This window comes from Haliaeetus leucocephalus, unplaced genomic scaffold, assembly GCF_000737465.1.
Source record: "Haliaeetus leucocephalus isolate CR32 unplaced genomic scaffold, Haliaeetus_leucocephalus-4.0 Scaffold101, whole genome shotgun sequence".
In the NCBI taxonomy this organism is placed as follows: Eukaryota; Metazoa; Chordata; class Aves; order Accipitriformes; family Accipitridae; genus Haliaeetus; species Haliaeetus leucocephalus.
Window position 1 is genome coordinate 2830972 of NW_010972537.1, and position 27234 is coordinate 2858205.

Sequence of the window (27234 nt, forward strand, 5' to 3'; positions counted from 1 at the left end):
GGGGGGTGGCTTGTCCCCGCCCCCCCCCCCCCCCCCCAATAGCCGCAGCAATATCCTCCGGCCCAGAGCATCCTTCCTCCCCTCAGGATTCCCTTGGTGGTCACAGGGAGGACCCTGGCCCCCAGGAAACACGGCTGCTGTGGAGGCAGAGGCAGATAAACTACAGATCCCGGCATTCTCCTGCAGGCAGCACCTGCGGCAATCCCTGCACGCTGGGAGGCGGGGGGGGGAGGATGAGGATGGAGGGCAGGGAGGAGATGCAGGGTGCCGTGGGGCTACGCTGCACCTGGGACATCTCGTCACCCGCTGGCACCCACGCCAAGTGGGTGAGGCTCAACGTGGGGGGCACAGTCTTCCTCACCACCAGGCAGACCCTGTGTCGGGAGCAGAAATCTTTCCTGTGTCGCTTGTGCCAGGGCGAGGAGCTGCAGTCGGACCGGGTAAGGCAGCTGGGTTGCCTCCCGTACCGTGCCCCACCGAGGATGGGGAGGGCTGGAGGGATGCAGGGATGAAGCCAGAACCTGACGGCTGCAGGAGTAACTGAATGAAAAATGCATGCTCTTTCCCTCCCCTCTCCCGGGAAGAATTTTCCCTTGCCAGATCCCACCTTGCTGTGTTGTAGCCTGGCATCAGTCTTCCTGAGCTGGGGAAAAGAGATGCCGTCTCCCCTCCACCGGTCCTCTCCCCACATCCCCTGGGTCTGCCTCCCAGCTGGATCTGCCTGACTCAGTCTTGTCCCCTAAAAGGGGCTCTCTGCCCTCTCACACCAGGCCTGTACGCAGAGTTGCAGAAGGAGACCGAGGCCTATTTTTTTGGCTTGCTCAGCTGGGTTGGTCCATGCTGAGGTGGGCACGCTGAGCTTACCAATACAGGATTAAAACCCAAGCTGGGCTGACTTGGCTAAGGACCCTCAGGGGCCCATGGTTTCCGAGGAGTCTTAGAAATAGCGGACATTTTTGCTTAGGTTTGTATTTTCTTATAGTCTGGAGCATTTGAGGGTTGGTTATAAGTTTCCCATGGGGTTTTTCTCCTTGTGGTCTATCTCTGTTGCTAGGATGAGACTGGTGCATACCTAATAGACCGGGACCCCACTTACTTTGGACCCATCCTGAATTTCCTCCGTCATGGGAAGCTGGTCCTGGATAAAGATATGGCTGCAGAGGGTGAGTGTTGGAGCTCAGAAACTTCCCACTTATCTCTCATTCTCCTTCTGGAGGTTGATGTGGGGGGATTTGAGAGGGCTATCCCTGCAGCTTTTGGAAAGCATACCAATTTTTCCTTTACTAAAGGGGTTCAGAGTAGGTGAGGCAGGCATCCTACAGGTCTTGTGGCTCCGCGACTGTTCGTTCAGCAGAGATGTCACCAAGACAGAAGTAGGCAAGATCTCTCAGCCTCAATAAACCATTTTTTACTTGTTCCTGATCCACTTTCAACCAGGGTCTGTGACTAAGTTTTCTGTTAATGACTGAGTGTTTCTAATTAGGAATGAAAACCCAGAAGACCAAACAAAACCAAGCTCATCTCTTCTACTGACCGTACTAAAGACCATCATTAATCAGTGATATGCAATGTATGCTACTAGTGCTCTGATGGGTTGTGGACTGCAGCAATTCCAGTGGAGCAAGCCAGACAAACCAATCCCTCATTTGAGGTTGACAGGGGATCCAACAGGATAACTCAGTAACATCATGGTGCTACCAGCCAGCAGTCCCCAATGTCTCATTATTTTTTGGATGCTAGAGTCTGACAAGGAACCAATTCCAAAGACAGGCTGTGCTGTCCAGCCCTTGCCAAGCACAATTTCTGCATGTTCATTAGTCTTCTTGCCTCTCTCTTACATATTTTTACCTAATGCAAGGAAAGTTTTCTTCAGAATCATCTTATGAGTTACAATTCCAAAAATATATCTAAGTAATGGTAAAGAATTGTAATAAACACAATTCTGAGGTGTCTCCTACTTGACATTTCTTGTAATCCTGAGGTTCAGAGTTCATCCAGACAGAGTGCATCCACAGGCTTTAACGTCAAATCTGAAGCATAAGTAGGAGTCCTGTTCATAGCTTAACGCTGACTTTTGTTCCTGTGGCAGACACTCAAGCTGGCATAAAACTAACCCTTTAGACGATTCACAGCTGAATGAGGGACTTGGAAGAGGTCTGAGTGTGTCATGTAGTGAAGGATTAATCTCCCCACCTGCACTGTCTGGGTGCTGCCCTGGGGACATGGGAGTGTTGGCTCCTAGCCGCTTTTCCCTCGCTGACTCTCCGGGAACCCACCTCCCTTTCCCTGAGGACCTGTTAGCAAACAAGTGAGTCTCAGGAGAGGTGATGGATGCAGACACCATAGAGAAAAAAACCAAAACACTTCTCCATTTACCTGTTTTGAGGTGAAGCAGAGGGGAGAGAGCCAAAGATCATCTGAAGTCATATGGGGCTGCAAGGTGGGTGCAACTCCAACTGGCCCAGGAAGAAAGTTGGGATTTTCCAGGGTCTTCTGGTGACAAGGTCAGAACAAGTTGTGGTTCTCTGCCTTAAGTAGAGGGCCTGAACAAGGTCATAATTAGTAGTTATTGAGAGAGGCTGGAGCCTACATTTATTCTCCTTGGCCAGTTAGCTGGGAAAGGTATTAGCAGTCCTCGGCACAAGCCTTCACTGGCAGTGCCTGTTTCTGTAGTAGCGGGCAGCGTAAGGAAACTGGGGTGAGCTTTAGAAATGCAATGCAGAGAGCCAGGGTTCAATTCTCTGCAGTAAGAGTTTCAAGCAACAGAAACCTGTTAAAAAGTGAGGCTGCGGTGTCATTTCTCCCTATGGACTTTGGGAAGCTCAGAACTGATCTTTTGCAAGCCAAAACCCAAAGATGGGCTGTTAACTTTCTGTCTTTGTGGTCCTTCTGTCTGTCTTTCTCAGGGGTCCTAGAAGAAGCTGAGTTCTATAACATTGGTCCTTTAATCCGAATAATCAAGGATCAACTGGAGGAGAAGGACTACACAGTAACTCAGGTATGGAGAGAAATGGCAAGGAAAGATAGAGTGGGGTGGGTGAAGGAGGGAATGTGGGAAGGGAGAGGTGAGTCTAGGGAGAGTAGACTTGGGAGAAGCAGCAAGGAATGGAAAGAAGCAACTAATCAAGAGTTTATGTGCTAATGTCTACATAGCAAAATCTTGCAGGGGACAGGCTACCACCATTTTAGTTACAATAAACAAGTTACAGGCTTGCTTTGCATCCCCAGAAGTAATGCTAGGTGTAGCCCCTGAAACCAAATCAGCTCCTCTGGCTTTTGGAAGAAGGCAGCTGGTTGCTGTGGGATATGGAAGAATGTTTGTGAGGAGAACAAAGGTGTCATGGAGAGGAGGGCTCTGGTGTGGGGAGTCCTGGGGGTGTAATCACAAGGAAGAGCATGGGGATACCTATAGAGAAACCTGGAGGGAAGAGGTGAAGAGGTGTCTGTGGAAGAGTTAAATGCAGACAGTGAGGCACAAGGGATCAATCCTGTGGCACAGTCACACCTTGTCTTGGCAATAACCTTTTAAAACCTGTCTTCTGGGAGCGTTGGCTGATAATCTCACTTTTCGTCATGTCTGCCTCAGGTTGTAAGCCTCCAGCAACACAGTTACTTTGTGCTGGCAAAACCCCATCAACATTTGTGGCATTTGCACAAATGACTTTGTAACGACAAATGCAACTCCCCACTGAAAAAGCCCAATATCTTCTGAGGACAATGCAGGCAGCACTCAGCTCAGTCTCGCCTCTCCAGAAGAGATACCATTGTGCTTGCTCCCCGTGAAAGCATAGCAGAAAGTTGGGTTGTGGTTTTCACTCCCCTTTAACCTGGGACATGGGGAAGAGGACAGGTCTGCCAAGGAGGGGTACTACCACTTCATTCTGCAGGAGGGCGACAGTCTTTAGCATCTGACCGTTGTCAACACGCCGTGCAATTTTGCTGTCAGGTGCCTCCTAAGCACGTCTACCGCGTGCTACAGTGCCAGGAAGAGGAGCTCACTCAGATGGTGTCCACTATGTCGGATGGATGGCGCTTTGAGCAGGTATGGAGAAGGTAGAGGAGGGTGGGGAGTTGTCTTTTGGGGGAGAAGATCATGGATATCATACAGTCCCTGGGCAAGGCACCTTGCCTCTCGGAGAATATCGGGTCAGTCACTGATGGTGCTGTCACACTGTCTCTCTCTTGCCTCTTCTCTAGAGGTTTAGAGGACATTGTCTGAGGCTAAGCTGTTTTGCATCCTGGCTGATCTGTGGTGCCTCCTCAGCTTGACGCCTTTCTGTTGAGGGTATGGATTGGACTCCATGCTGCGTGATGGGGCCTTCTGCCTTGCTCCCCAGGTGGAGTGGATGTTTGCAATAACATGTGCTTGTGATTCTTGCTGTCGCCTTTTCTAGCTTGTGAACATTGGCTCATCCTATAACTACGGGAATGAGGATCAGACAGAGTTCCTGTGCGTGGTCTCCAAAGAGCTTTACAACTCCCCCAATGGCCTGAGCTCTGAGCCCAGCCACAAAGCCAAGGTGAGACCAACTTTGCTATGGCCCTGCTCCCGTTGCCTATGAGATCCTTCACTCTTGTTTGCTCCTTCTTTCTTTCCTCTCTCCACTGTGACTGTGGGTCATCTCGGTGGTGAAATACAGGGGCTTGTCCTGGTGTTCAGCACCGTGGCATATACCCATTGCCCGAATGGAGGAGTGTGTGTGTTGAGAGTGTGTGGCAAATGGCTTTAGCAAGTGATCCTGGCACTTCTCATGCTACTCTAACATCCCCCTCATGCCTCCTCATGACCATGCTGTGTGCATCACTCTGCCTCTAGGCTGTGATTTCCCTGAAGGTTTTGCAGCGTTCTCTTTCCTTTTGCTGAGTCCCAGCCTAAAGGGGCAGGAGATCACCTTCTCCCCTTTTGAGGGAAGGACAGAAAAGTGTGGCAGTGCCTGACATCCCGTAGACACGTAGGATACAGGAAGGAGCACTAGCAACTGATGGCAGTTGTTGGCAGTGTGATCACAGCACTTGTAAGTGGATTAGGTAGCCCTGGACGTGATGCTCCAGAGGAAGACAAGTCTCTTTGCTCCCTGACCTAGAGCTGTCTTGGCCATGGGGGAAGGTCCCTTTTTATTCCAGTGTCATGACCATTGCTTTATTCCTTTGTGTGTCAGAAAGAACTGCCATGGCTCATCTTGCAAGTATCTCCACTGTTTCTTCCCTTTGTCCTGCATGCTGGGCCACAGAGCACAGAGGAGGACCTGGAAGAGGAGGAGCAGGAGGTGGAGGAGGAGGCAGAGGCAGAAGCAGAAGCAGAGGAGAAAGGTGCAGCAAATCCTTGAGGAAAATGATAAAAATACCCCCCCAAGCATAGACCCGTCCACCTTTCTGGTGAGAGCTCACAGCTAGCTGCAGGGAAGGACTAGGGCAGATATGGGGTTTCGGGGCAGTACTCTCCAGGAGCAGGAGTCTCTCTGGAGATAAAGCTGACGGGGGAGAGCTGTTACCGTGGCTGCTGCTTTGTATTTTAAACTGTTTGGTTTATTTACGGTTATATTTTTATTTGCAGACTGTCCGTCTATTCGGGATTGCACTAAACTCTTCCTTCCTCCGGACCCTCCCTCCTGCTCCCCTCCGTGTCCATCCCAGCACTGTCCCCTACCTCCCACTCTGCCCCACTCCCCAGCCTCCAGCATCCTTCCCTCTGCTCTCTTTCAACCCCCAGGGCTCAGAGTGGTCCCTGCCGGGGCCCCTGTCTCTCTCTGCTCCTCACTTTTCCTCCTCTGCAGGTATGTTACCTGTCCGCACTCTCAGCTCCCGCCAGCCTGAGCTCTGCATGAGTGACTCACTTCCCTCTTGTGGGTATGGCCCTGGTTTGTAGAGCTTGGGGAGGGGAAGGAGGGAGGGGAGGTTGACTCATCCCTAAGGTAGCTTTTCCAATTCTCATCCTATGTGTGCCTTTACCTGCCAAGCAGGCCCTACGGCTCCAGACCAGAGGCTCTGGCAGCAGAAAGGAGAGCACAGCTGGCAGAAATGAAGAGGGGTGGAAATGAATGCAAAGCAGGCAGGGGTGGCACGGGGAAGCGGGGGAAGTCTGCCATGTGGCTGCCTGACATGCATGCCAGATCGCTTCTCCAGACTGCTGTCCGCAGCTCCTTTGCCTGCCAGCCTGAGAGCAGTTTGCAGAAGGCAGCCTGTTATTTTCCCCTCCCCGCTCTCGCTTCCCTGGGCTTTTCCCCCACCGCCTCTGCCAGGGCGAGAGCGCAGTGGGAGAGGGTGGCGAAGGCAAAGCAGAAGCGGCTGGTCCCTGCTCCAGATGTTCTCGCAGCTGTGTGCGAATTGAGCCTCTGTGCTCTGCCTCCTGGCGTGCATGGGGCTGGGTACAGAAAGGTTTAGAAGGAGCATCCTCTCTTGTACTGGAAAACGGTGGGGGTCTTGTTAAACTGGAGGTGCTCAGTGCCACTCTCCGTCCTGGTGGAGGGATCTTGTTAGCTGGCTGACATTTGTCTCTCCCTCTGTTCGAGAGCCTCCTTGTCCATGGTTGTGGGACCTGAGTGTTATTCTCTTAAAAGTCAGTGTATGTTAATCGTGCAGCCTTTTTCTTCCTTTTTCTCTGTTCTCCCACCCTCACTCCTCATCTCTTTTCTTTTTCTTCCATTCTCATTTCCTCTGTCATTTCCCTCTTCCTGTTTCTCACTCTCCCTTCCATGCTCAATCGCTTTTTATTCCTGCCGTTGATTTGCTTTCTCTCCTTCTCTCTCCTTCTCTAGCTGTTGCAAGCCAGAGGTCTGAGGATGTGATCCCGACACTCCACTCCGGCCTTTTCATTTCTTGTTTATATCTTTATTTTTGTACTGCAGTGTACGGCAGCCCCCTGCCTCACAGTGACACTTCACGCTTCACACGCAGCCATTCTTTTTTACAAACTCACCTGGGAGGCCTGAACCTCCAGCCCTGGAGAAGGGTAGATGATCCATGGAGCCCCTGGGCTGTTCGAGGGGCTGGAGCCCATGGCCCCCTCCCATGCCTAGCAGCCTGGCTTTCCTTAATGTCACAGTGGCCCCTGCTGGGGACATCAGCGATCAGCCACTGCAGCCTGCGGTCCCTTCTGAACACCCTGGATGCGACTGGGACCCCGAGTCAGTGGTGGCAGCTGAGGAAGGACCAGTCCTTGCCCTTTGGCTGTTGCAGGCAGCTGGTCTGGGCTTGTGGCCAGAGGGCAAGTGCAGAGCCACAGCCCTTTTCTGGGCCACCTGCACTGCTCCTGGGGTGTCCCTGCGCTGGGTATCACGCTCCTTGGTGCCTCCTTCCCTTGTCCCCCAAAGCAGCCCTGTGTTGGCAGGGTGAGGAGGAGACAGGCGTGCTGCCCGCGTACCGGGAACACGCTGGCACCCGATGTCGTGACAGGTAGCACCAGGAGATCCCGGTCTCGGGGAGCGGGGCGTTTGCTTCACTGCTATGTCCGAGGACACCAGGTTGTAACTCCTGAATAAAGTTCACAGTCTGTTCCTCCTTGCCGCCTCTCATTTCAAGTGGCAAAAATTTGGTGCTGGTAGAAGGGGATGGGAGCTGGAGAAGAGGAGTTTGGATTCATCGCCTGGAGCCATCAGAAGCTGCTTGTGCTGCTCCTGTCTTCTGGGGGCTGGAGGGACTTCCCGCTGCATCTGGGCTGCATCCCCGCTGCAGGCAGCTGGGCTACAGACCAGGTTTGCTTATTGGTATCTGCACCCCTAAATCATAACAATAAGGGAGGGCCACCTATCTAGCTAGTGTATTGACCCCACTGCGCCTGAGAGACAGCTGAGAGGGAGGGCAGGGGTGTGGAAACTTTTCCCAGTTGCCAATGCCAGGGTTGGAGTTTGGTCAAAAAGATACAAACCCCAAGATAATTTTTAACAGAGTAAGGCAAACTAGAGCCCAAAAAAGTCCTCAAATTAATTTTATTTCTGATTCCAGAGAGTGACCCATTGTATATATACACACACACACGCACACACATATATATATGTATATCTTTAGTAAAAAACCCAAACCCACAGCAGTCACTGTTTAAGCCTGAAGCCTTCTCCTTCACCTCCTGGATTATCTGAGTTAGGAGATGGAAGCAGTCGAGGTGCCCTCATATTAAAGGTATTTAGAAGGGCTGAGGGAAGGGGATGGGGGGCTGCTCCAATGTTTTTACTGAGGGCTGGGGCCTTTCCCTGAGGAAAGTGCAGTGATAGAGGCTGGGTGCTGCTCCATCAGGGGGGCACAACACACGCTTGCAGGGTGTGATGCTGGATTTGTGCCTGGGAGTCAGTGAGACGTGAAGAGTTGCCTGGCTGAGCTGAACAGCACACTGAACAGCACATGCCAGCTAAGAAAAGAAGCAATTAGGGAGATGGAAGAGGAGGAGTGATGGGAGGGGAAGGGGGAAGAAGGACGAGCAGCAGGAAGGAAAAGGGAGGCAGATTGATTTCACAGTTACTGGAATCTCTAACTACATCAGTCACATTTTCTTTCAGCAAATGTTCCAGCGTAAGGTTGTGGCTGAATCACATGGTTCATGGCAAGTTCAACTTCCATCATTCCTTTTCTCAGAAACCATCAGCTTGGGACCGTTGCTGTGTGTCATGTCATCGTCGCCCCCCCCCCAGCTTTTTTGGATGGATGGCCTAAAAACACCTTGGGATGCTCCCTGGGAAGCACTGAGTGGGAAGAGGGTCTGCCTGCTTTTCTCTACAATCCCCACCACAGGCTTCTTTTACCCTGCTCAGAAGAGCATCCTGGGCCTGACAACATCCCATACAGAAACTCTCTTTCTCTGAGAGGCAAGTGAACAAGATCAGGAATGAGTGCCATGTGAGTGTAAGTCTGATGGGGAGAAGGCAGAGATGCACTTTTCTCAGCTCATGGTTTGGTTCATCCAGCCCAGCACTTGAGTGATCCTGGTGTATACTCCATACTGATTTGGACGTGCGCATCCCATTCCCCAGCTGACTAAACCAGCCAGAAACCACCTGCCACTGGGTTCCTTGCAGGCCAGCGGACCTCCAGAATCACCCTAGAGAAAAGGAAAGAAAAATGGGGTGATGGTGATCCACCAGCTTCTCCAGCTGGATGATTACATTGGCTTTCAGTCCTGCTGTATGCAGGTTCCTGTATCCCCTCAACTCATGCGTGGGACATCTGCAACATTCCTTGTACCTTAGGCAGATGTCAAAAACAGTCTGCAGTGCAAACATCTGACCCATTGTCGCATTCCTTCATCATGCAAATTCCTCCCCCTTAGCCAGGTCCCAAGAAGCTGAAGCTCTATTGTTTCCCTCTGCTCCATGTGGCATCTCCAAATACGTGGAGAGCAAGGAAGCTGGTGGAATTTAACCAGATACATGGAGAGATGGGAGACAGAGGAATTCCGTGAGATTGATAGTGATAAAGGAACAGACAGGTAACTGTGTGTGACAGATGCTAAAGAGGCTGAGGGATAGGAGACTGATGTAGACAAGTGACTTGAAAGTGGGAGGTAAAGAGTGGACAATGGGCTGAAATGAGAAAAGGAGAAATTTAAGTGTATTTGGATCTTGTCTAAGGCAAGTATGCTGGGAAGAAGTGTTGTTGGCCACTTCAATCAGAGAAAGTGTTGGGGGAGTCAGGCATTTTATGGTCTTTTCACCTTCATTTCAGGCTATGGAGTGCATTTGGGAGACTTGGGACACACCCCGCCTCTGGTAGTCAACCCTGATCCCACAACTCATCCATCACCTGGCAGGCGTCCTTCTTGCCCTTTTGGTACCCAGCACACAACATCCTGGGAGAAATCATGTAGTGATAGGCCTCACTGCAGATGTCCTGCTGGATGAGCTGCACATCCACCTTCTGCAGAACATTACTGATGTGCCCTGAGGGGTAGAGTACCAAAAGTAGTTCAGGTGAGCAATGGTGGAACTTCCCACTGTTTACCGTGATCCCCCAGCCCATGCCCATCTCACTGCATGCAGAAAGCTGCCATCTGAATTTCTGTTCTCTCCGCTGGCATCACTGTCTCTGACTTTCAGCCGACTACTTCACCTGCATGGAAGGAGTAACATTCCCCTTCAGGCCCTTTCCCTACAGGGTTATGTTGTGGATACTTCAGCTTTTGGGACAAGGTGGATTCTGGTTTGGGGAAACCTCTGGGATGTGAGAGTTTTGGGCTTGCTTCTCATTGAAATGGGCTTTAAGCTCTTCCAGCTAAGCATACAAAGCAGGAATGTCCAGTTCTGGATAGACCCCTGAGTGTTTCCATTTAGGAAGCAGCTGGAGCGAGTGTGTGAAGGAGTGAAACTGAATGAGGTTTCAAGGCACTCAACAGGTAACTTTGGCCAACCTGTGACCCAAAATCAAAGGGGGTGAAGGAGGCATAATGCTTTGGGGTGAACAGAAGCCTATTCTGCCTATGCCACATCTGAAGCTGTTTCTGCCTTGGCTTTGCTACAGTAGGCCACCAGCAAAGACCTTGCACCTACCACCTTCCTTGAGGGCTCCCCAGCCAGTGATCCAGCAATGAAGACCAGGCTCAAAGAGGTGAGAAGGAGCAGGCAAGCAGATGGGCTGGATTAAGGGCGAGATGATCACAGGATGGTCCAGCTGGAGCAGGGCCACATCATAATCGTGGCTATCCTCCTCGTAATAAGGGTGGAGGAAGAGGCGGATAACCTTGAAGGACACCTCTGTGTGGCTGGTGGCATTCTGCAAATATTTGCCCAAGTAAACGGTCCATATGGAGGCGGAGGCCAGTCTGTAGGATGCAGCAGAGAAGGTAACTCATCACATGAACAGAGAAGGATGGGCAGAGCCTGGCTGCTTCTGTCACAGCCTTTTGAGGAGTCTCTGATACAGATGATCATCTCCCTCAGAGGGGCCTCTATTTTTATTTGGCTACTGATTTCAAGAAACTAGGTGGGACATCTCTGATGCCTTGACATGCCTGTACAGCGGGAACAACTTTGGGCAGACACTCATACACACAGGCAACTTGCTCATATTTGCTTATTTGCTAAGATTTGCTTATTTTCCTTAGCAAAGCAGGCTAAAAGGTGTATGTAGGTTAGGCCAGCAAGTGAGGTCTATGATAGGGCAGAGCACAAGAGCTGAGCTGGTGATGCAAAGCTGCAAGGAGAAGGAGACATGGAGAAGGGGAGCAAGATCTGAAAAATTTCTAAGAGGGAGTGAAGTGAGAAAAGCTCAGAGGTGAGGGTGTTAAAAGGCATGACAGCCCTTTACAGAAACAGAGGCGAAAGCCTAACAAGGTGACATCTTTGAGAACAGAACAGCTAGGAGCTAACAGCCAAGGGACACCCTGTCTCCAGCAGGAGGGTGAGGAGCAGAGGGGAACTTGCCCTTGCCCAGAGCAGGAGGAAACAAGAAAAGGGCTGGTTTTAGACTCAGACTCCTGTCCACCTTTTGCCTTACACTTGCTGTTTTCTCCCACACTGCCCCTCTGGGTGCAAAAATCTCCCTGGTTTGGTTTGACCATCTCTCTTGATCCAAATTCCCCTTCAGGACTCACCTCCATCCTATTGCCTGCACAGGCTGCTGCCCATAGCACAGCCCGCCCAAGGCTGCTGCTGGTCTTCTGCTCCTCTTTTTCAACCCTACTTCTTCTCTCCCACACCACTTAAATTCTCTCCCTGACAGGCACACACATATGCCATCTAACAGGGCTGTGCTGTCTCCATCCATCCTGCATTGGGACACTGCAAAATGGCTAAATTCTGCCCACATGGACCAATGGAAAAGCCTGCTCCCAGTGCTGGTGGGCTTCCTTGCAGGGTTGTAGGACCCAGGTAGGAGCAGGGTGAGGTGATGAGCGTAACTGCAAAGCAACCCCAGTCCTACCAAGGCTGGTGTCACCATGCTGAGGATGACCAGCAGCTCCTCTCCCCTAAGCTCACATAGCATCAGGAGGGAAGGGTGGCCATGGAAGTCCAGCAGTAGTAGGTGGGAATGTGGGGGATCCCCACTGGCTCGCTGATAGAGGAAAAGGGGAGTTTGGAGGAGGAGAAGACTGGGCCTGAGGGTGCACACCCCTTCCCCCACCCAGCCCTGTTGCCCAGCACAGCTGTGGACCTTCCTCCTCCTTACTTCTTCCCATTTTGAAAGAATGAGGCGAACCCTCCCTTATCTGTATGTTACTGCTGCTGTTGTGGTACGTACACCGGGTGGAAGGAACTGGGGGAGAGACTGGGCTTCCTCCTGAAAGGGCAGACCCTGGGGGTGGGCAGCATGGGACCCAAACAGCATCCTCCACAGGTAACGCTATCCTGGCCCCCTCCTAGCACATGCTGACACCTCCATGGTTGTGACAGCATGGGGACAAGCCAGAGCCAAAGCAAAGGTGGAGCTGTGAAGTGTCTTCCTCTACCATTGCCCTCCCAAAGCTGCCAGCACTGCCCCTTTTTCCCTGCATGCACACCCAAATACTTGTATCCATATCCCTTTCTCCAGCTCCAAGCCATGGAGAAGCATGGCATGGGTACCAGATGAGGGGTGTGGCTGTCCTGGGACATTTTCACAAGCCAGATGACCCTCCCATCATGCATGACATGGAAAGCAATGCAAATCCTTTTTCTGTCCAGCACCCTCCCCTCTCCATTTACCTCTCATCCTGGAAGCAGTGCGCGGCTGAGACCACCCAGCGGTCAGCAATAAGTGTTCCCCCACAAATGTGGCGTCCCCGAACTTGCAGGCTGGCCTGCCATGGCCATTCCCCTTCCACAGAATTCGCACCACCCACGATCCTGCTGAGAGGGGCTTGCAGACCACAGTCTGAGGACAAGACACAGCAGGTACTTCAGGGGAGGAAGGAATGTGATATTCTGTGCCTGCCCTTCCTTTCCTACTTAATTGACTGAAGTGTTTCGCCGCTAATCCCTTGCCTTCCCCAGCCAGCAGATGCTTTATGGACCGTCCAGGACAGGTCTAGCGAGCGCTCCCTTGCAGTGTGTGCCCCCACTGATGCCTGCGCAGCCTTATCCCACCTCCAGCTCCAGCCTGGGGATGACTTTGGGGCAGCATGCTGTCTGTTCTCCTGTCAGGGAACCCTGGCAGTCATTCCCTTTCACTGATCACTGAGGCTCCAGAAAAACCAAGCAGGGAAATCAAAGCGCAAGCTCTCTCCCTGCCAGTGACCATGCAGTCATGGGTGATTTCCCTGGCTGGAGCCTTGTAGGATGGCATTATTTCGCAAAAGCCAGCATAGTGGTCCAACAGGCAGCCCGTGGGTAGGACCTGGCCTGTGAGACATGTCTATCTGGCTTGATGCCTCTGCCTGAAGGAGATGGGGAGCAGCTGGCCAAAGAACAAATGCCTGCTCACAGCTCAGCACGGAGAGCTGGCTCCTTGCTGCTGCCGCAGCCACTGCAGGATGGAGCAGCGGCGCTGCTGCCGTGGGGCTGGGGTAGGGAGAAGGTGGTGGAACAAGGGAGGGTGGGTGCTTATGCCGGGGTGGTGGGGGGAAAAAGGGGTGACTTGCAGCTATGTGCCATCCTGAACCTGCCTGGCTGACGTGCAAGTGAGCATTTTCTCACCACAGCGCTTCTCGTCAGACAGGTCCTTGCAGTCTGCAGCGGTGTCACACAGGGGGTTTGGTTTCTTCACGCAGGTCCCATCTTCACAGCGGTAGGTGAAAGGACCGCAGGGGACCCCTGGGAAGAGGAAGAGGAGCTGAGGCTGAGGGAGGGGGGCAGGCTGTAGATGCAGCCTGAAGTCCTTTGAGTAGGGGGAAAACCTGCAACAGAGAGCTTGGGGGAACTCCATAAAGGATGACAGGGAATTTCCTGAGCAAACTTGAAATAGAGCAAACCTTGTGAGCAGGTCGGGCACGTGCCCTGACCTCACTAGAGGGAAGTATGCTACCGACAGCCTTGGCTCGAGTGTAGGGGAAGGTATTTGTCAGCCCAGCGCCGTCCCCTCCTTACCTTCACTGCACTGCTCTTCGTCGCTCCCGTTGATGCAGTCCAGCTGCTGGTTGCAGACCCTGCTGAACTCGATGCAAGTGCTGTCCTCACGGCACTGGAACTTTGCAGGGCACACTGGGCAGGAGGGAAGCACCCGGGAATTAGGCACGCAAGACAAGGTGTAAGATGTGAGGTCAGGGTCCTAAGTGCATCAGTAGGCTTTGCAACCTCTTCCCCCACCTCATAATGTGTGCTGAAGACCAGCTCTGGTATAGTGCAGCTGTGTAGTCTTTGCCTGATCTATGTCGTAGGTATGTCTGCACCCTGTCTTGCACTCTGCTGATGCTGACTTAACTTTCCTTGGCTTCTTGGCTTGGCCTCGGACCTGCCTCATCACTATGGACTTGTCTTGAGGTCACTGGACTCATCGGTTGACCTGGGTTACCATCAACAGACCTGGTCTGCTTGCCTTGTTCAGGTTCTGTAGGACTGCATCCTGACTGGTGAGGTCACTGTTCCTCCTGCCTTGCTGTCACCCTCAGCTCACGGGTCACCTTCCCCTACAGAGCGGCTGCTCCCCTTGCTCTCTGATAGCTGAGTCCCGAAAAACAATGGATTCCTCAATGTCCACGAGCTCTGGTAGCTGCCTAGGATGGAGATGGTGCCTAAGGTGCCTCCCCATGACAGAGTTTGACTTCTGATTGTATGTTTTCATAGCAGGAACTTGTCCTGTGTTTGTGTGTATCTATGTGAAACACCAAACATGATGGGCCAGTACCTCCCAGGTGTTTTCTTACTGCAATGACTATAATTTCTTCAGTAATTAACATGAGGCTTCCAGGTGACTAAAGGCACATGTAGGTCTGAGGCAATGTGAACACTGATTTTAAAGACAGGGACTGTCCCATACAGACATGGAGTGAATAAGCAGAGATGCAACATTGGCAAGAGTATAAGAAAGGAAGGAAATCATGATGTTTCTATTTTCTTTTTTGAATATAACGGGATGTTTGAAAACAGTGAGAAACAAATACTTTTTTTGTTTAGTCTTGGTCTGTGTTAACTTGTGGAACTGAATGACACAGGATATCCCTGGGGCCAAGAAGCTAATAGGATTCAAGAAGGGATTAGATATTCATAAGGATGCATTTGTATCCATGCCTGCATGAGGGAAGGAAGCCAGCCCTGATGTCAGACAGCTGGATGATGGGACAGAGCACACTGTCAGCAAGACTGCAGGCAATACAAAACCCAACCTCAGTGTTCCTGTGAGAGCTCTCACATTTCCAGCACTGAATTAAAACTTCCTTGAGAAAGATTTCTCCTTCCTTTTACTTTAGAATTTTCTATACCTTCCTCTGAATCTTTCAGAACTGGTCACTATCTCCAGTGGTTCAGGGATCTTTCTGTCTGTGGAAAAACAGCTGTAAGGGACAACTAATGAAAAATTATTGGTGGCACCAATGTGACAAGCTCCCCCCTCCCCCCCCCGGGATAGGAGGATAGATGAATTAGTTGTCATGCCTGAGCCTGAATAGCTATTTCTATGAAAACAGGGCTTTGCAGGAGTCCTGGGATGCCGAGGATGGTGTCTGCATCAGCCCTAACTGCTGTTGGCATGAAGAACTGATGGCTGATGGAGGATTTAGATGCTCCCAAACTGGAGTGCAATATATGGGGAAGGATCTATACAGATCGTGTGTCACAAATGGCCTGGGGGGGAGCGAGCAGGGCAGCAGGAGGGCCTGGGGGGCGTGGGCAGGGTGGGGGGACTGGGAGGGGGATGCTAGATGGTATGGCAGCAGAGGGGGCTGTAGCCCAGGGCTGAGGTTGATTGTAGGGGGAAAGCGGGACAAGGTGGGGGACAGCCTGGGCAGGGGGGCTTTTTTCAGGCTGCCTGGAGCTCTTGGTGCACAGGTACTTGGGGGTTCTCCCAGGAAGACTGTGCTGTGCGCAGGAGCAAGAAGAGCTGCTGCTCCTTCCCGAGCAGGCTGAAGCCATACAGCGGTAGGATGAGGCTTTTAAGGATGCAGAGGTTTAAGCTCCTGGAAGGGAGGTACAAGGTTGTACCTAGGCCAACTGAATCCTCCCCAGCCCTCCCTACCCTTGGAGGAGGAAGGGGCTATGTCCTGCTGAGACCAGGGACCAGCGGGGAGAAGAAATCACTCACCACAATTTCTCTCATCCAGCCCATTGGGGCAATCTTTGATTCCGTCACAGGCCGGGACGCACAAGCCGTTCACGGAACACAGGAACTCCCCGGGACAGGCTGTGAAACCAACAGAGAGTAGTTAGTCCCCAGTGACTGGAAACCTCCTTGCAACAGAGCACTGTGGCTTGAAAGTGGAGCGTGGAGCTGCACACCTTCCTGACCACACGCGTGCTGCAGCAGCGTGCTGCTGGCATTTGCTGTGCTCCCCAAAATCTGGCACGTCATCTGCTCTGAACAAGGGCAAACAGAGCCAGGCTGTGCACCAGGGGAAGGGGGGCTTTTTCCCTGCTTCCCGTCATACCAATGGGCGAGAAGCCAGGACAACCACCCTCCTGGCGTGCTATACCTCCGGTTTAGCACTGTTTCATGATTCTTGAATGCCGCGGGAAAGTTGAAACAGGTTCTTTGGAGTTGTTATTAAAACTTGGTGGGGGCCTTGAAGGGGTTGGTGTTAAACATGTGTTGGCAGGTGCACGTATTCAGGGACTGGTATGTGTTACGGGCACCCTTTAGGAAGGAGATGGAGAAACCTTGGAAAGACAGACTGTGGGCGTGCATTTGCATATGTGCATTAGGTGTATTTGTGTGTGGTTTTATTTGTCTCTCACTTCCACGAATCCCAAGGTGAGCAGGAAACATCTCTCCGTAAGAGCTCTTATAATCTAAATAAAAGTCACTTCAAGCCAGAGATAGCCTCTCATTGAATTTCCAAGGCCAGTCCAGGATGTGGGCACGGGGGTGAGACTGCAGAGAACTCTCTGACCTTGGGTTTTGGTGCAAGGATGCTTTGGCAACGTGAGGCAGGGCCACATGTGCAGAAGCAGCTTCGCACGTAAATGCCTCTTCTTTTTGGGCCATCGGTGGTGTGTGCGTCACTGCTTTGTGAGCATGTGCCTGAAGGGCAGACTTAGGGCTCATGGGATGTGTCTTGTGTTTCTCCTAACACAAGCCAAGTGCGCAGGGGCTGCTGGTACTACCACCCCACTAAGGAGCAGGGAGTAGCCTGAACTTACGGTCAGATTGGTTGTACAGACTATAAGCCGCCTGTACACCAGGGCCAGTTAAGGAGATCTGTGAGGTGAAGGCGACGGTGATGTCAGCAGAGGACGTGACTGGGATCCGCTCAGCGTAGGCTTGCAGGGTCCGCAGACCACACAACCTGAGGAGCAAACACAGGCGGGATGTGTCGGGCAGGGAGAGAGGAGAAGACAATAAAGTGGGGCAAGGGTGCTCCGTGGGGATGGGGTGGGAAGGGAGCCACAGAGACTGGTTTTAGGGGGGGAAGCCAGGAAGGCAAAATGCCTTCAGTATGGCATGAGAGCCAGAGTCCAGGGTCACCCTACTGTGTCTGGACATTTCCCACTTTCTGGGTAAGCACTGAATTCAGGCCATGAAAAGTAATTCAGTTCTTATATTTATCTTCCCGAAGAAGCCATGTTGTAGAAACTGTGGCACTGACAGTTTAAGAGAGGAAGGCAGGGACAGAAAAAGTAGAAATCGTAAGCCAGGGGAACATAGCTTCTGGATCAGACCCTTCAGAGGAAAAGAAGTTACCCCACAGAAGCAGTGGAGAGGAAGTTAATGAGATGGGCTGGGGGAAGTTTTGGAGGGAAAGGGGGAATTTTGCAGTAAGTGGAAGGAAAAACAAAAGCCATAGTTCCATTCATCTTGGAGCCTGCTTTGAGGAGATGGGAGTGCAGCAGCTCTTGGTCCTTTGCACCTGAGCAGTGGTGGGCAGCAGCCCCAGCTACGTAGGGATGCTAATTTTGGGAAGTCTTGCAGGGGGAAGTGGCTGCAGTCAAAGCAGGAGGATATGGAGCCAGGTGGAAGATCTGTATGGAGGTGGATGCAAGGCAATGGCACACACAGATAATATTGCAGAGGTGGTGACAGGCAGATTTGCAAACACAGGAGACGTGGGAGGACACCAAGGTTACACACACAGGAGAAAACTAGGAAGCCTGATGCAAGCAGCAAGACAGAGAAGGCAGGCTGGTAGCTCAAAGCAAATCTGTAAGAAGTGTGCTCATTGAGGAGCCTGTGAACAAGAGAGGCTGAAAAAGAAGTAGAAAAGCAAGAGTCACTGAGTGTAGCCTCCTCAGACCTGGTGGCTGAAGTGAGCAGGGAACCTGCAGGGGTTTAATCCCAGTTTAATCCCAGGTGGGAAGTGAGAGACAGAAACCAGGACCCCAGCACACACCTTCTGTTCTGAATTATCCACTGGCCTTGGGTACAGGGCAGGTCATGCTTCTGTCTGCTGAGCGCGTAGGCGTCGAACCACAGGGTGACCCCATAGTCCAGGGATGGGACCTGCAGGCAAGGGGGTCCAGAGCAGAGTGTAGATGGCTCCTATGAGTGCTGCAGCCCACTCCATGTGACAGAAATGAGCAGGGTAGATGTGAAGCGGAGAGCTGCCAATTCACAATTTGCAAAACAGAAGGAAGCACCCTCTAAACCGGGGCCATGCCGCAGCCCAGGGTAACTCTGCTGCTGGTTTCAAAGCATGGTAATTCCTAGCAATTTCTCACAATCTGGTTTTGCCTTGAAGAACTCCTCTCGAGACCAGATTTCAGATTCCTCCCCAGCTATGGCATCTCTGTGCCGGCATGCAATATTAGACTCTTTCCCCTTCAGAAACACGCATTATGTGGAGGCTAGGCAGGCTGGCACCCTCTTCTCGCTTCTCATGATGATCTGACTGAGAGTACTGGCTGTAACCCACCCTAATGTGGGGAGTGCCGGATGGTTTTCAGGGATGGGTGGATGCTCTTGTGGGAGCTGGGTCTTACCGTCATGTGCCAGGTACACTGCGTGTTGGGTGAGTAGTAACTGGGGTAGTGTGGCGTGCCGATCTTCCCCTGCAGCTCCAGGCCCTCCCGCAGAGTTATATTCACTTCGCAGGCTGTAAAGACAGACATTCAAAGCCCTGCTACCTGTCAGCTCAACCTCAGCCTGCGGATGCCATATACTCATCCCGTTGTAGGAGGGGAGAGAAGGGACTCTAAGGTCTGATGCTAAAGGTGACTGGGATGTTCCACCATCCCCCTTCAAGGGGCCATTTCTACCTGGCAAGACTTTTAGCCTCTTCTTCTTGTCCAGAGAAGGGTAATAGTAATGTATATTGCTGCTTTAGACTCTTATAATGAATTGACATTTATCTGCAAGTGCATCTAGAGATGATGCTCAGGCCACATCTGGTCTGTCCACGCATGAGAGCTTGGCCTTTTCTTAAAGTATCACGATCACTCAGGCTCTGCTTGCCAGACCCTGGGCTGTAAAGCCTCGAGCCAGATGCTCATGTATGAGTCCAGGTGAGAGAGCAACATCTAACCTGCTTTTTACTGACCACCTCTGCCCTTGCAATCTAGAGTGAATTCGGCTCCTAAAGGGGATGGAGCACCTCTGTGATGTTGTAGGAAAGAACCTGTCTCCTTCCTACATCTATGGCTGCCCTCCTTCAGCCTTCCTCACCTTCGAGGGGCACCACTTGTGCTGAGAGGATGAAGGGGTCATAGTAGCTGTACATGGCTTTCTTCCACACAATGGACATGACAGGGCCAGATGAAAGGACCTCCACAACAGGCTCCTGCCGACTGCAGCCATAGATCCTCGGGGGAAGAGATAAAAAGATGGGGGTGAAGCAAGCAACAAACAAACAAAAGAGAAGAACGAGGAAGAGAGACAATGGAGGTCTGTGTTATCCACAGCACACGCCTGCTGCGAGGCACTAACTGAATCAAAGAAAGGGCCAGCAGAGAGACAGCTCGTGCTGCTGTAATCTCTGACTGCACGGCTGGCTGTGTGATATCCCACATCAGTGACTTCAGCTGATCAGCAAGAGGCAGGTTCTGCATCAAAGAGAATTTCCTCTGATGTAGTCTAACACCTTCCCCTGCTGTGGCGTGCCGTGCCATCCTGCCCGGCTTCCCCGCCGTGCTCGTCTTGCTCAGAAGCTACCTACGAGGTGATGAGGTGTTTCTCCAGGGGCCCAGCTGCGTCGTACATAGCCAGGCGGTCCCTGCAGTCCGGGAGAGTCCACTCCAGGCGTAGCTTGATCATGTAGCCCTTCAGTCCATGGAGGTGCCAAAGACAACTGGAGGCCAAGTAGTCAGGGCCCTCCAGCCTTAGGATATCATCCTCCTGGACATAGCTGTACCTGTAGCAACCTGAATCCAGGGGAAAGATAAAGGGATTTAAACCTCAGGGTGATGTAGATGGAAGCAAAGGGGGGGGCTTAGGGGTGGTTGTAAGAGAAATGAAGATAAGGGATTGTCACTTGGGATATCAGTGTGAGCCCTATTTCAGAGTAAGGCTGACTCATCCCAGTAATCTCAGTTTACTTTTATATATGTTGTTGTGGCACCAGTCCCCTTGTACCGTTGCCTCGGTTTCTCTCTATAAAAACTGTCTTCTCTTCCTTGATTAAACTGATACTACCTCAGGCTTTAAATATCAGCACAGTTATCTTCCACTGGCTTTATTTTCTTTTTCACCTCTTTCTCCTCTCAACCTCATATCCTTCCTGGCTTTACATCTCCCTTGTTTGATTCCCAGGTTTCAGCAGGCTTCCAGACCAGGATTTTTGAGTAAAAGTCAGCTTAGAGATGAGTTTCTAACAGCATATCTAGTGCAAGCTGCCAGCCACGGCACTTACAACATTGCCTGAAATTACTAAAAGCATCTTCAAACATCGCTAAGACAACAGACTCCTAAATGACTGACAGCACATCCAGTGCAGAGCTATGGAGCAAAACCCCCACCCCACTCAGCAGAATTTCATGGGGCCTGGAATCAGCACTGTTGCACCAGTACCCCAAGCTATTTGACATGACTCATTAGGACAGGGATATGATAAGGTGGCTGCACTGCCCCTGGGAGCCAGTATCTCTGCATAGTGGTGTGCTACTGGGGCAGAGGCGTCAGGATGCTCAGAGCAGTCCACCATATAGCTGTGTCATGGAGTTTGGGTCTGACCAAGCAGCCGCACTGGTGCTCCCTTCCTGCTGTTCTCATCTCCCCTTCCCAGGATTTACAACTCCAGGAAGCCAACAAGCTTTCTGTCCCCTGTAAAAATCCCTCCCTTAAAGTCAGAAACTTAAAAGGAAAGGAAAACATAGCCTACCCAGAGTGGATTTCAGCACTACTATGTCTTTCACACTGGATTCTGTTAGAAAGAAAATATATAAAGGAAGGTAAACAAAAAGATAAACTGGTAGTATCTGAATGCTAGCTTGGCAGGTGATGACTCCTCTCCTTCCTCTGTGAATGGCTCGCTCACAACTTCAGCATGGGGCATCCTCCAGGTACTTCTCTGTCTGCTCTCAGGGACCTGTTTCAGTCATGCCTTCCCCACCCCATCTCTCTGGGAAATCTCTCTGGCCTCTGCCCCAAATGCAACAGCCCCAGTTCATGCTTTCCAGCCCACCATGGGCTTCTCTGCCTTTTTTCCTTGCCCGTTTTTGTGTGCTATTCCAGGACCTCTTCCTCTTCCCAGGCAACCATCCTCCTCCTCTGCCAGCCACATCACAGGGCACAACCTCATTTCCCGGAGCCTTTGCCATCTGCTCACCCCTCCCCTGTTCTCCCAGTTTAAATAACCCTCACCAAAAAAGTATAGGAGGTACTGAGGGTGGGCAAGGAGACCTCTTTTGATGGCCACTGGTTGATGAGCTACTCAACATCCTCATAGAGCCCACATCTGGAGAAGGGAGATGCAGAGAAAGCTACCAGCAAGGACTACAAATCTGTGCAAAACAGAGTCACAGATTGGACAACACTTTTGGGAGAGCTGGGCTTTGCTCCAACCTCCCAGCTGAACTGGAAGTGGCCAGAGATCAGGTGCTACTGGGAATAATTGGCAAAATAAAAGGCACCATGAGGTCAGTTGGGTGTGAGAATTGCTGTTGGGGGCTTGCCTGTGTCAGGGCTTTGGTCTTTTGTAGCTCCTAAGCAAAGCTTGCAATGCTGTGGGGAGAGCTGAGCAGTTTTGTCATGGCAAAAACAGATGTTGTGGAAAAGATGACCTTGCAGGCATAAGGCAGGGTCCTAGAGGAGCTCATGTGCTGTAGGGAAGGACGTATGCTGAGCTGATATTAAGTACTCTTTTATCTGAAGGTAATAAAACTGAGTTCCTGTATGGAGAAGGAAGTCCTGAAACTCTTTGGGGCAAAGGGGAAGCTAGTGTCCTGGGGTGAGTGTAGGTGTTAGTAAAAATAAAGCATTGGAGAGATTGGAGAGGTTCCTGCCCTAGTCAGTGGTTTACAGCTCTGTGTCTTAAGGCAGGCTGCAGTGAGAATGTTTAGAGCTAAGGAGGTCAGCAAATAAGTCTGTCAGAAAGCAATGAAGTGCTAATGACTTGCTATTAGCTAGCTATTTTTTCACTCCAATTTTACAGAGCAAATGATGCCAGAGGTTAAGTCACTGGCTTAAGGTCACCCTGGCCCAGCAGTATAAGAGGTTTCTGGCTTTTGCCTTAGTTGCTAGACTGTGCTTCTGACTGCAGAGGGAGGCGGAAAGGACTAGGGAAAGCAGAAGGAGCTGGAGAAGCTACAACTGGTGTGTTAATTCCAAAATAGAAAGAAGTGTGATCTGCTGAAATGAATAAAAGAGTGAAACAGATGTGAAGGGAATAAGAGGGAACTGGGAACAGCTAGAAGAATGGCACCATCATTTTTATTTGTTTATGAGTTACATTATGAAGTGAGTCAATAAAGGGAAAATGCTAGATCGGCCGACTTGGAAGCATTTAGCATATTATCTTATGATATCTTTCTTAAGAAAGTTAATTCAAATTGGCTGAGCATAAGGTCTGGTATGCTGGAAATAAATCATAAACAGAAGTTAGTGACTAATAGTAACTGCAGGAGGAGATGTCTTCAGGAGATGCTATTGCAGCTTCAGAATAAGATCTTAACATGATGGTCTGGATGAGGGAGTGAAAATAATTTTGAGGGAGTCAAATTTTCTTTGGGGACACCAACAAAATGACCCCCAAAACAAAACAGTTAAGATGTTGAGGGAAGGGTTAAAAAAAATATGGGTGGTATATATTAAAATAAGATTCACCTTAGAAAAATGCAAGATAACATGTCTGGGGAAAAAAACTTGGAGATGTCACATTTCCTAGGAAGAAGAAACTTGGAAATGAGAGTCCCAAGGGAAGAGAAGAAATACAATGTATTTTAAAACCTGTGAGGTTTGGGGCTCTGTAAGAGGGATCAGATCAGGCTGAGAAGTTAAGTCTTATTGTAAAGACCAAATACAAATTCCATTGGACTTGGACACATTGAATATAGACACATTCCTAGTCCTTTATCTAACCTATTTTAGAGCAGTTCTGTAGGGGTGGCTTTTTAATCAGGCTGTGATCTTCACTGTGGGCAACAATAAATAATCCTCAAAATCGTATGTCAAGATCAGAAGTGGCAACAATGCTTTGTCTCAGAGGAAGACTAGTGGTGAAAGCAGCCTGGAATAATCTCCCAAAGGGAAGCAGGAAACCTAATTGCTTGCTATTTTTGAGCTGAGCTGATCAAAGTCATGACCTGTGTAAGATCTTAGTCCACCGAAGCCAAAGCTGATGGGAGAAGGAGAAAAAAAAAAAGTTACCTAGCTGGTCATGGGCAGCTGTATCTCCAATAATCTTTAATCCTTCAAAGGAAGGATGTTTTGGTTTTTTTAATCAGACTGCAGTTATCCTCTATCAGAAAGAAATATGTGTAGTTGTACCTCCTGATCCTCACTTTTTCATTATCCTCTTCAGGTTTCCCCTATCCCCTTCAGTGGTGACTTCTGGCCTTTTCTCCTAACCTGCCTTCAGCACCTTATAAATCTTGGAGCATTTCTAACTGCTCAGGCCACAGCTGAGCAGCCGGTACTTACCCAGAAGAACCAACGAGTCTGGGTTGACCCTGTACTCCATCTGGTAGGACAGGCTGCCCGAGCTGTTGAAACTGGTGGAGAGCTCTTGGTGGAGCATTGTGTTTACCCTCTCAGCAGTCACCTCCTTCTGCTGACTCTCAGGGATTTGGAGGGCAAACCAGAAGAAGAAGGTCAGAGCTCCCTCCCTAACAGAGAAACAGCATGTTAAATATCTTCTCTCTTCCTCTCCAGGATCACTGGGGAGTCAAACCACAGAGATTAACCCCCCACTGTTTTTCCACAGAACAGACATATCTGTGTGGACTTTCCAGCTCACTGCTGTGACCCAGAGGAACCACTCCAAGTGGGGTAGGAGAGCTGCTACATCCATGGTGCTAGTTAATGCTCAGTCCTTTTGGGGGAGGAAGCCATTTTATGCCATCTGGCTTTAGTGATGACCATATGTGGTCAAATTAATGTGATAATTAATCAAGACTGGTCTAATGAGTAGTCTCATTTCAGGTAGAAATGACCTTTGGTTACTACTGACCAGGGGTTGAAAAGAAACACTCAAGACTTCATTGTCTCACCTCCCAGTGGTGACAAGTGGATGATTTATGACTCAGTACCTTACCACAAGCCATTAATGCTGGGCAGGCTCAAGCTGCAGGAGACAGTGACTGGGAAAGCTCTGTTCAACCAGCTGGCAGAGAAAATTGGCTGGGGGAGGGGGAAGAGATGTTGAAACAAACCTTTGTTTGGTAAAAGGCTAGAGGAAGAATTGCAAGAGAAACTTTTCTTTGCCCAGTTGAAAATGGAGTTACATCAAAATTGGAATTTTTCTTAGCTGAAGGACAAATTTAGGGGTGTAGTTTTCCATGGAAAAAAATCAGAAGCAAATGTATACGTCAGTTTGGAAGTTATTCCTGCTTTCTTGATCTACTGTGATGACCTGCAAAGCTGTAGTCCCACATGTGTCCCATTCCACTGTTACCCTATTCCCAGGTGGACCATGCTTCTTGGCTGGAATACCTTTTCCACAGTGCATTCTGGCCTCTCCCTTCTGGTGCCTAGAATCAGGCCATAAAATGACCTTCTTGAATTAGACAAATTAATTTCCAGCTGCTTAGTTTCTACTGAGAATGCCAAGCCCCGGGTTTGTTTTTTTTCAGTTCTTCCCAGTGAATTTTTTTTCTCTCTTGAACTTTTGCCTCTCTCAAAAATTTCTCAGTTTTGGCTTTTTCATCGTGAAATCGGATGAACATCAAAATATCCCCAGTTCTGTCATGCTGGAACCATTCTGCATCTGGACTGCCCAGCCTAGCTTAGAGCTCATGGTGGGGACTGCAGCAGCTTGTCATGGCCAGATTTCAGTGAAACCAGAGTACAATTGACTGGAAGCTTTCACACATGAACAAGCAAATATGCTGTGGGTGCTACTCACCCAAAGGCATACACTGTGCTCGAGTTGTAATATCGACCCAGCTCTGTGGCACGAATCAGTTCCTTCAGCTGCAACGAGAATGTCGTCGGATAACTATAGTGCAATGTTACAGTGGCAAAGGCCCTATGGCCAACCCTACGTTTCATCCCTCTTGCTATGCAGACCCACCAAGTCTGTCACTTGGATGCGGGTACCTGACCCCTTCCTCTTTTTACTCACTGAACTGCCTCAGGGCCAGCTCTGGTCCTGAAATTGCCCTCACCATCTTCTGGAGCTTAGCTGACTCCAGCCAGAAGGCTCTGGACTCCACCTGCCCAAGGTCCGGGGAGTACTGGCGATTGAGGACCTGGAGGCTGCCACAATAAAACCGCAGGATGGCCGGTTCCAGGTGCCATGGTCTGTAGTCTGCCAACAGAAGACATTACTGAATTACCTTGCTGATACATAGGAGAGAGGGGTTTGCCTTTATGTACGAGCATGTAAAGATCACCCAGAGTCACTAACACGCTTTGGGCTGGGCATTGCCTTGACTACACCCCATCCACCTCCTGTGTGGGGAGAAAACTTGTTGAATTTTTACCTAGGAAATACCAGGTTGCTGCAGCAGCTCCAGCCAGCAAAAGAAAGGCTATCCCAAGGGGCACATAGCGGAGGCAATCACGTGAGTTAGTCTCTGATCCGTCCTTTGAGAGGGAGTTGGCGTCTTCTTCTTGTTCCTCGGCCTCCATCAGGGGCATCTAGTGACACAGCACACCATGGTCAGGCTGGGTTTTCTGCATCCCTTTACAGCTGTCTCTGGAGGTGCTCTGCCATCTCTGTGCTCCTCTCCCAAGACCTATAGCCCCAAGAGATCTGTGTGCTAACCACCAAAGACTTTGCTCAGTGCGAATGTGAGTAAAACTCCTGATTCAGTGGGAGACAGGCTTACAGGACACCGTCCTGTCTACGCCTCCTGGTAATCCCTCAATTTTCAAAGGCATTCCCTGGGTTTTGCTTCTGCCAAAACCACAAATGAGTACAATAATGAATTTTTCCGGAGACAAAAGTGTTGTCCTCCCAGGCTGGGAATGGTTTTAAAGCTGATATTTTATTGACCTAGAAATCAATGCAAAAGAAAATCTGTGACCTCAAATGCACACAGAATTTGCACAAAACAGCCACAGCCTGGGAGCCTGAAGTTGCACTTTGCCTGCTGTGCCATTTTGCTCTCGATTCCTAAAAGTAAGCAAACCTTGCCATTCCCACCAGACCCAGAGCTAAGCCCATGCTGGCACTAACTCACTAGCTGAGCTAGTGAGGAGAGAGTATAACCTGAATAATGTTCAGCCCTCTACCACCCTCCGCTTGTGCCAGGGGACACCTTCTGTCTGTCTTTGCCCCTTCTCTCACCCAGGCTGCTTCTTTTGCTTCCTCCTGACTGCTCCCCTTTCATCAGTCCCAGACTCTGAGGGTAAGAAATGCCATCACCCAAGAAAACCATGTTAGTCTTGGTTATCTCACCCACCTTCCTCCTCCTTTCCTCTGCCATCCCCCAGTGCATGGCTGCCCCCAGACTTTCTGTGTTTCTATGGCTGGAGAGGAAAGGGATGTGAACATGTCCACGTGAGAGGGCACAGAGGTCTTGGGGAATGCCCATGCCCTGTCTACGTGTCTGTGAGTCGTCTCAGTGCCCAGTGGTGCATGGGGGCATAAGTGCATGGGAGGGATTTGCTGCAGATGTGGGAAGAGATGTTTGGCTTCATGCACATTTTAGCCTGCGTGGATGCCATGGAGCGTTCACACGATAGGGTCAAGTGGGCTTCTCTATCTCCTTG

General features: G+C 50.5%; 2 protein-coding genes across 7 annotated transcripts; one reads left to right on the top strand and one right to left on the bottom strand.

Moving 5' to 3' along the window:
• The first annotated feature begins 34 nt into the window (after positions 1-34).
• On the top strand, positions 35-7343 carry KCTD17 (potassium channel tetramerization domain containing 17). Of its 6 annotated transcripts, none has more exons than XM_010585407.1 (7): positions 35-440; positions 1055-1163; positions 2907-2998; positions 3947-4042; positions 4395-4520; positions 5160-5376; positions 5555-7343. In XM_010585407.1, exons 1-6 carry the CDS (start codon positions 234-236, stop codon positions 5325-5327), a joined length of 798 nt encoding a protein of 265 aa, XP_010583709.1. In that variant the 5' UTR covers positions 35-233; the 3' UTR covers positions 5328-5376; positions 5555-7343. The 6 variants fall into 6 exon arrangements, with proteins under 6 accessions (XP_010583709.1, XP_010583710.1, XP_010583712.1 ...); XM_010585408.1 differs by having other exon boundaries at positions 6846-7343; XM_010585410.1 differs by lacking the exon at positions 5160-5376 and having other exon boundaries at positions 5775-5847; positions 6756-7343.
• A 1526-nt stretch (positions 7344-8869) lies between these two features.
• On the bottom strand, positions 8870-26157 carry TMPRSS6 (transmembrane protease, serine 6). Its single transcript, XM_010585405.1, has 17 exons — positions 26001-26157; positions 25683-25825; positions 25421-25488; positions 23998-24182; positions 21239-21280; positions 20078-20282; positions 19588-19724; positions 18906-19018; positions 18317-18426; positions 17130-17275; positions 16075-16173; positions 13926-14039; positions 13536-13652; positions 12606-12774; positions 10473-10744; positions 9730-9866; positions 8870-9028 (listed from the first exon to the last, which is right to left on the bottom strand). The coding sequence occupies exons 1-17, from the start codon at positions 26155-26157 to the stop codon at positions 8870-8872; spliced, it is 2373 nt and encodes a 790-aa protein (XP_010583707.1).
• Positions 26158-27234: the final 1077 nt, after the last annotated feature.

What these genes read in the sequence shown, in the direction of transcription:
- KCTD17 (XM_010585406.1), top strand. Translation starts at nt 234, where the DNA reads ATGAGGATGGAGGGCAGGGAGGAGATGCAGGGTGCCGTGGGGCTACGC. An exon ending in TAAAGATATGGCTGCAGAGG is followed by an intron (nt 1,164 to 2,906) that starts GTGAGTGTTGGA and finishes TGTCTTTCTCAG; the next exon opens with GGGTCCTAGAAGAAGCTGAG. An exon ending in ATGGATGGCGCTTTGAGCAG is followed by an intron (nt 4,043 to 4,394) that starts GTATGGAGAAGG and finishes CGCCTTTTCTAG; the next exon opens with CTTGTGAACATTGGCTCATC.
- TMPRSS6 (XM_010585405.1), bottom strand. Translation starts at nt 26,157, where the DNA reads ATGCCCCTGATGGAGGCCGAGGAACAAGAAGAAGACGCCAACTCCCTC. An exon ending in AGACTCGTTGGTTCTTCTGG is followed by an intron (nt 21,281 to 23,997) that starts GTAAGTACCGGC and finishes TCTTTCTAACAG; the next exon opens with AATCCAGTGTGAAAGACATA. An exon ending in ACAAGTGGTGCCCCTCGAAG is followed by an intron (nt 19,019 to 19,587) that starts GTGAGGAAGGCT and finishes CTGTCTTTACAG; the next exon opens with CCTGCGAAGTGAATATAACT.